Source organism: Vulpes lagopus, chromosome 5, assembly GCF_018345385.1.
Source record: "Vulpes lagopus strain Blue_001 chromosome 5, ASM1834538v1, whole genome shotgun sequence".
NCBI lineage: Eukaryota > Metazoa > Chordata > Mammalia > Carnivora > Canidae > Vulpes > Vulpes lagopus.
Window position 1 is genome coordinate 97,450,268 of NC_054828.1, and position 8,626 is coordinate 97,458,893.

General features: G+C 45.3%; 1 protein-coding gene across 2 annotated transcripts in view; it reads right to left on the minus strand.

The window, feature by feature from the left end:
• The window catches only part of TMEM87B (transmembrane protein 87B), a 57,641-nt gene extending 50,625 nt beyond the window's left edge, over positions 1-7,016 (minus strand). Inside the window, exons 1-2 of one of the 2 annotated variants that reach the window (XM_041755391.1) lie at positions 6,609-7,016; positions 2,681-2,741 (exon numbers count right to left, since the gene is read on the minus strand). In XM_041755391.1, the coding sequence (XP_041611325.1) occupies positions 2,681-2,741; positions 6,609-6,767 (220 nt within the window). In that variant the 5' untranslated portion in view covers positions 6,768-7,016. The remainder of the gene's footprint in view (positions 1-2,680; positions 2,742-6,608) is intronic. The other variant, XM_041755390.1, reaches the window with a different exon arrangement.
• Between the last annotated feature and the right edge of the window lie 1,610 nt (positions 7,017-8,626).

Consider the following 8,626-nt stretch of genomic DNA (forward strand, 5'->3'; position numbering starts at 1 on the left):
CTTGGATTTTGATTGAAGTTAACTGAATTTATAGACCAATCTGGGGAAAACTGACAGTATAATGTTAGTTACAGATTTAAAAAAATATATATTTTATTTATTTATTCATGCGAGACACACAGAGAGAGGCAGAGACCTAGGCAGATGGAGAAGCAGGCTCCCTACAGGGAGCCTGATGCAGGTGTCAATCCCAGGACACCAGGATCATGACCTGAGCCAAAGGCAGACATTCAACCACTTGAGCCACTCAGGTGCCCCAGTTATAGATTTTTCATAGATGCCTTTACCAACATTTTTTTTTTTTTAAAGATTTTATTTATTTATTCATGAGAGACACAGAGAGAGAGAGGCAGAGACACAGGCAGAGGGAGAAGTAGGCTCCATACAGGGAGCCCAATGTGGGACTCAATTCTGGGACTCCAGGATCATACCCTGGGCCAAAGGCAGGCACTCAACCATTAAGCCACCCAGGCATCCTGATGCCTTTACCAACTTGAGGAAGTCTCCTTCTATTTCTAGTTTTCTAAGGGTTTTTCTTAGGAATAGGTGCTGAGTTTTTTCAAATGCTTTTCTGTCATATCAAGATGATTATATAGTATATTTCTTTTATTCTGTTTATACAGTGTATTACTTTGAGAAATCTTCAGCAGTGACTCCACAAGACTACATCCTGAATGGGGTAGCAAAAGAGGGGTCACTGAAGGGAAAGCCAGATAGATGCCTGATCCACCAAAGAGCATGGACACATATCCAAGGGGCTAATTATTAGCTTTGCAGGCACTAAAATCTGGTTCTGTGAAAACAGAGACTCAGTCTCACTCCTTCACCACACCATCAATGTAGACATATAATCTAGAATGCGCACTTACTCATTTAAAATGAACAGTAATTGAAAAGTGGTTGTGTATTGATTGATTAACTCTCTCCCTTCAGCATGCTTTCCCAAATACCCAAAGGTGATAAAGATTGCTTGATGAGCATGGCACCAGAATGAGGTGGCTCAGATGGATGCTGCCTCTATATCTGGCAGTGATATGTCATATCTACAGTCATAGTTCAAGATTTCTCTCCCATCGGTGCTGCTAGACATTTACTTTACCCTGACTAAGCCTTCATATTTTTTTATGCTTTTGTTCCTAACTCCCTTCTGCTGCCTCATTCTTTCTTCAGATGTTAATACCACTGTCTTTTTTTTTTTTTTTTTTTTAAGATTTTATTTATTTGAGAGAGAAGGCAAGTGAGACACAGCACAAACCAGGGGAACTGGCAGAGGGAGAGGGAGAAGCAGGTTCCCCACTGAGCAGGGAGCCCAACTCGGAGCTCAATCCCAGGACCCAGAAATCATGACCCAAGCCAAAGGCAAAAACTTAATTGACTGAGCCACCCAGGTGCACCACTGTCTTGAGTGTGGTCTACTCTTAGCTGATTGCAAACACTACATATTGATTTTTTAAATCAAATTATGTGTTTCACGGTCCATATCATTTTCCCCCATGTAACTTTCTTGCTGTACCTCCTAGATCTTACTTGTCTAGACAATGAGATTTGAATTCATTAAAGCAAATAGATGCCAATTTTTTTTTCCTTGCCTACTTTGGACTTTAATTTCCTCTTGCCAAGTTATCACCACTGATGATCTGATATAAATGAGCTGCTTTGAACCACCTCTGCTTTCTAGCTGATGGCTGGCCAATTTCCTCAGCAAATACCCACATATGACAGAATCACCCAACAAATTATTTGAACGTGGTGTAACAGAGAAAAGGGGCATGGCTTTGGATCCCCAGGAAGCCAATTTGTTCTATGCAACAAAAAACTACTCCTTATCCCAAAACTAACCCTTGCAATCAATTTACCTAGTTAAGTTATTGGATACACTAAGAGGAGTTAGACCACAGTAAATGTGATTTGCTATAAACCCATTAAAAATATTGAAAACCTCAATTTGTAGGACTCAGTAGTTCTTACACATCAGTATTTACAGAGAAAACATAGTCCCTAACAAATATGTTCACTTTCATAAGCACTAAAATCCTAATTAAAATGCTAGTGCCTAGTAATTTTTATTGTATTCTATGATCATGGGTATATTTATAAAAGTTTCAAGGGCATAAGGACTTTAGCACATCATGACATTTCATATATAAAAGGAATATAGGGCAGCCCCAGTGGCGCAGCGGTTTGGCGCCACCTGCAGCCTGGGGTGTGATCCTGGAGACCCGGAATCGAGTCCCACATCGGGTTCCCTGCATGGAGCCTGCTTCTCCCTCTGCCTGTGTCTCTGCCTCTCTCTCTGTGTGTCTATGAATGGATAAATAAAAATCTTTAAAAAAATAAATAAATAAATAAAAGGAATATATTTAAGCTGGGATTCAGAGTCAAATTTCACAGAAGTCAGAAGTCAAACACTTTTTTTTTGCTGAAGCCTACTTTATTACACTTTATAATATTTAAAGAATGATTCATATTACATTTTTTGAGACAGGATCAGAAAAATCTATTCTTGAAAATAACCAAGACTTGACTGAAACAAAAGAATTCCTGAAAATGTTAGAACCACTTAAAAACAAAATATTTGTCTAGTTTAAAATGTTATATTAATATATCAGTTTATGTTATATAAGATTAGTCATTTATAATATACTGTTATATTAGTATTATATTAGTTTATTGTACTTACCAGAAAACTTGATTTCAGTAGAGTTAAACATAGTTTTTCTAAATATCAAAGGTCCTGATTTCTAAAAGGAAGCACAAGGAAATATATAAAGATCTAACTTAAATTTTTTTTTTCTATTTAGAGTATAGTTTTACCTTGAAAATATGTAGTTGTAACCCTTGCACTCTGTGACCAGAGTGATTTTTTTTTAATTTTTTTTTTTTTTAAATTTATGATAGTCACACACAGAGAGAGAGGCAGAGACACAGGCAGAGGGAGAAGCAGGCTCCATGCACTGGGAGCCCGACATGGGATTCGATCCCGGGTCTCCAGGATCGTGCCCCGGGCCAAAGGCAGGCGCCAAACCGCTGCGCCACCCAGGGATCCCGATTTTTTTTTTTTTTTTTTATATATATAAACCCGGTCATATCATCCACTTGCTCAAAATTTTGTCCCACATATCTACTCTCTAAGAGGCTCCTGAATGCCTTTGCTTCTAGTGTCTCGGCCGGGGATCAGCAACACTGGACGTGCTGCTGCCACGTACCATTTTTCGTTATTGCTGCTCAGCCAGGGGACCTATCTCTCTCAGTATTTTTAATAAAACAACCATCACTGTCCCTAAATTGTTATGGTTCTTCATTATGTACTTTTAACAGACCAATTCTTATTGCTGGTCACAGGTCTCTGCATGATCAAGTCCTGCCCACCTCTCAGCATCTTTCTCTAGGTGCTTTAAAAGCAGAAAACGCCTTCCAGCTCTCAGGACTTCAGTAGTCAACCTGCAAACTTACTTAAAAACCCTTCCGTGTCCTCTTTCTTCACTTTGTTAATGACTGCTTAACGCTTCTCAGCCCAGCTCAAGAGCCTCAGGAAGTCAGGCCCTCCCTTACATGGTCTCTAGGTCTCATCTTTCACAACCCTTGCCACAATTAAAATGAAATAATCTATTACTTAATTATTTAATGTCTGCCCTCACCAAGAATAAAAATGCTGTGAGAAGGGATTGTGTTCAATAAATGAGTGGTTAAGAATGAAAAGCACAGAGTACAGGCAACTCTTTCTTGATTGATAACCTGCTACCCTAACACAGTTCCAACAATAACAACAAATTTCTCAGCCAAGGCCCCCCATCTCTCTGAGCCCCAGATCCACATACCCAACAACCTTAAGGTCACGTCCACTAGGATGTCCACCAAATATTCCACACTAACCTGTCCTAAAGCAGACACACTCCTCTCTGCTCCTTCCCAACTCTTTCCATACTATACATGTTGGTTGGGGGTGATGCCATCTTTAGTCACGCCAGCCTTGGCATCATTCAGTCTCTGAGCTCCATTGCCCAATCCCCAAGGCACACCCACTTTATCTCACAAACATTTCCCAAATTTAGTTCTTCCTCTCCATCCCTGTCACCACTGCTCCAATTCTGGCTCTCAACATTTTCTGCCCCCTGCTCTGCAGTAACTTAATTCTGCCACTAGATCTGAACCTATAACTCATCCTGAGTTCACAGCCACAGTGATTGGTACTGACATCTAAAATCCTTCAATGGCTCTCCCTCATTCATACACAGAATTAGTTATCAGTGGCCTAAGCCAACCTACAAAATGAGGTTTGTTTGGCCCACGTGGGAACTTTAAAAAAATTTTTTAATTAGTTGACATGATAAAAATATGGATTCTGGCTTTCACTTTTTAAAAAAAAGGGAGATTCAGCAATTCTGTGTCTACATTGCCATATAAGATCCACTAGCTGGGGGGAGCCCAGGTGGCTCAGCAGTTTAGCGCCACCTTCAGTCCAGGGTGTGATCCTGGAGACCAGGGATCGAGTCCCATGTCAGGCTCCCTGCATGGAGCCTGCTTCTCCCTCTGCTTGTGTCTCTGCCTCTCTATCTCTCTGTGTGTCTCTCATGAATAAATAAATAAAATCTTAAAAAAAAAAAAAAAAAAAAGATCCACTAGCTGGAACCAAATGGCAGCCACCTCTTCTGAAGGAGCACATAATCTATAGGCCATGGCTCTCCAGCACCTCCTGACTCTAGTTCACTTCACTCACTGATACCAATGGCCTCAGACCCTGTAGGTCCTGGAATTTAGACCCCCGGCCACAGGTTCAGGGACAAGCTGTGGGAGGCTTACGGTAGCCTAAGTCCCCTCTAAGACTCCTACCAGAACCTCACTCAGCAGAAATATTAAGAATTTCCTGCTTTGCTGCTTCTCTAGTCCCTCTTTCTTCATCCAGGTAACATCTACTCATCTTTCAAGACCCAACCAGACATCAACTCTAGAAAGCAGAGTTAGGTGACCCTCTTAGTGCTCCACTAACATCCCAAGAATGCTGCCATGTATTCAACTACTATTCATGAATCTGTTGTCCCTACTATTATATAAGCTTCTTGAGAGAAGAGGCTGTTGTCTTAATTCATCTTTGCAACAGGAATGGTCAATCTAGCACATTATGTGCAGTAGGTACTCAAACTGTTTGTTGATCTTTATAATCAAAAGAAGCATTTCTTGATACATCTGTAGTACAAATAAATGAAAACCTCCTTCTCCTTTCTTATTCTTAAGGACAAATTCTAACAGCTTGAAATGAGGGGAGAGATCAGTGTAGTCTCTGCAAAAAAGGGCTTTATGGCTACTGACCTGAAAGGGGGACCCAAGGAAAAATTTACCTTCCTTATACAGGAAGCAGTTATTCTTTCTCCAGGGCCTCTGGCGTTTCATCATCCAAAGTATACTTGGCAAAGATCCTTACAGATATGGTCAAGTAGTTTAACAATCCGTACAGAGCTCATTCACTTCTAATATTGTTTACTCTTAGTTTATGATACTGCCATTCACTAAAGCAGCAGCATGAAACCACAAGTGTGGTTCTCAGAAATTCAATAATAGAGAAGTGCATGCTATATCACTGACGCATAGAATGGGACACCAAAACCCAGAAGAATCCTAGAAGAAATGGTAGCGCTGGGTCTTAAAAATTCAGAATGAGTCCGTATTTTCCTTCCTGTATAGCTTCTACGTTGTAGGAAGTTATCTGCAGCCTCCGGTACTAAATTTTTCTCCTTAAGTCAAAATATAAGTTTTGCTCTTAGAACTCAAACGTCATTTTAATGCATGGAAAATATTCATCTCAAAACACAGCTGGATGAATGATCTGACTAGAAAAGCAGGAGATAAGGCCTCTTCCCGATTTCCCGTTCCTCTTTAACAAGACTTTCCAAAATTCAACTCTGCATCGCTCCTACATCATCTCATGTAACTATCGGATGCCAAGTTCTCAAATGGCTTGTCCTAGGAGGGAAGTTTACACACCCTCGTGCCTCCAAGACTAGCCTCTCAAACACTCCTTAATCACGTGTCCCACCTCATCTCCACACACACATTCCCGCAGCTGTGACAGGGGCCCTAGAGAAATTCAGGAACCCCAGAAGAGCCAACGAGGGGGGGTGGTGGCAGATTTCCTCCCCATTTAAAGGAAAAAGAAAAAAAAAAGTGGCACATGCGCTTTAAGTGTATGCTGAGAGTGAAGCCTGGGAAAGTCCTTTCTGTGGCCTCACGGGTGTGGCCCTGCGGCTGCACCCGAGCCCCGAGGTAAGGTCAAACGGCCGGGACGCCGGCCCGACCGAGCGCCAAGGGGTCGAGCCAGGGGGCGTCAAGGCGCCGCGACGGGCCAGCACTTGGGGAAAGGCGATTCTGGAATTTAGAACGGTACCGGCGCTCGGAAGGGAGAGCCGTCCCCACGCACGAGCTTGGGAGGGCGAGCTGTCCCGCCGCCCAGGTCGGGCCGGAGGGGGCTCTCCTCGTCGCTGGCAGGTGCCCCGGCCAGGCCCGGCGAAGACCAGATGAACAAGTCCGGGGCCAGGCCCGGGGGTCCGAGCGAGCTCCGCGCGGACCCTGAGGGCCCGGGACGCGCCACGCCTCGGTCTCCACACTCCACTTACGTCGTCGACCGTCGCTGCCCAGAGCCCGAGCTCCGGGACGGCGCTCACAACCGCCGGGGCCCAGCACGAGAGGCAGAGGGCGACGTGAAGCAGCGGAGCCGCGGCAGGAAGGCGGCGGCCGGACACGAGCCGGGCCCCGATGCGGCAGGCGGCGGCCATCTTGACGCGGAAGCCGCACCTGGCGCTCCAAGGCGCCCGCCACGCCCCGCGTCCGCACCTGGTGCAGCTCCGCCTCCGGGAGGCGGGTTCGCGTCGGGTGACGGGGCTCACGCGGGGAGGTGGACCGGAGGTTTCGGCTTGGGCGAGGAGGTGCGGCTCGGGCCCCACAAGCGGGGTTCAGGCCCGGGCCCGGGCGTGGAGCTAAAGAAGCCAGAGCGCGGCTCGGAGGGGTGGGCGGGTCAGAGCGTAGAGGCGGGCCTCGAGGCTGGGCCGGAGCGGGAGGGAGGGGCGGGGCCAGGCTGGGGGCGGGCCGGGAGGGGGAGGCGGGCTCGGGGCGGGGCCTCCGGAGTGGGAGGGGCGGGCCGGGAGGCGGGGCCAGCCTGACGCGGAAAACTCAGGTCCCAGATTGCTCAGTGCCTGTGGTTCCATGCTTAGAGGAGAGTATGGGATGGTTTTGTGTGAAAGTTCTGCTCTTATTAAACTCAACAGCAAAGAAACAAACAATCCAATCATGAAATGGGCAAAAGACATGAACAGAAATCTCACAGAGGAAGACATAGACATGGCCACAAGCACATGAGAAAATGCTCTGCATCACTTGCCATCAGGGAAATACAACTCAAAACCACAATGAGACACCACCTCACACCAGGGAGAATGGGGAAAATTAACAAAGCAGGAGACCACAAATGTTGGAGAGGATGTGGAGAAAAGGGAACCCTCTTACACTGTTGGTGGGAATGTGAACTGGTGCAGCCACTCTGGACAACTGTGTGGAGGTTCCTCAAAGAGTTAAAAATAGATCTGCCCTACGACCCAGCAACTGCACTGCTGGGGATTTACCCCAAAGATTCAGATGCAATGAAACGCCGGGACACCTGCATCCCGATGTTTCTAGCAGCAATGTCCACAATAGCCAAACTGTGGAAGGAGCCTCGATGTCCATCGAAAGATGAATGGATAAAGAAGATGTGGTCTATGTATACAATGGAATATTACTCAGCCATTAGAAATGACAAATACCCACCATTTACTTCAACCTGGATGGAACTGGAGGGTATGATGCTGAGTGAGGTAAGTCAATTGGAGAAGGACAAACATTATATGGTCTCATTCATTTGGGGAATATAAAAAATAGTGAAAGGGAATAAAGGGGAAAGGAGAATAAATGAGTGGGAAATATCAGAAAGGGAAACAGAACATGAGAGACTCCTAACTCTGGGAAACGAACTAGGGGTGGTGGAAGGAGACGTGGGTGGGGGGTGGGGGTGACTGGGTGAGGGGGGCACTTGACGGGATGAGCCCTGGGTGTTATTCTGTATGTTGGCAAATTGAACACCAATAAAAAATAAATTTATAAATAAATTTTTTTAAAAAGTTCTGCTCCTTGTATCTCACTTTCTTGCATCCTCTGCACGTGCCCCTACCCCAGTTTTCCCATCGATTGTTCTCTAAATTCGTGGACGGTGGTCTGGAAAGTACTTTGAGATTAGGGCCCCTTGAACCCAAGGCATTGTGTTGTAAGCATAACGTCGGTACACAGCAATTTTCAGACAAATAAAGCCGCCTGAGTACTTAAAGCTAAAAGGGGCAGGGCTTACATCCGTCTTATTGTGTACTTCGCCCAGCATTTTCGTCTTTGAAAGCTTGCTGTCAAAGAGAACTACTTTTTTTAAAATTTTTAAAAAAGATTTTATTTATTTATCATGAGAAACAGAGAGAGAGAGAGGCAGAGACACAGGCAGAGGGAGAAGCAGGCTCCATGCAGGGAGTCTGACGTGGGACTTGATCCCGGGGCTCCAGGATCACGCCCTGAGCTGCAGGTGGCGCTAAACCGCTGCGCCATCGGGGCTGCCCAA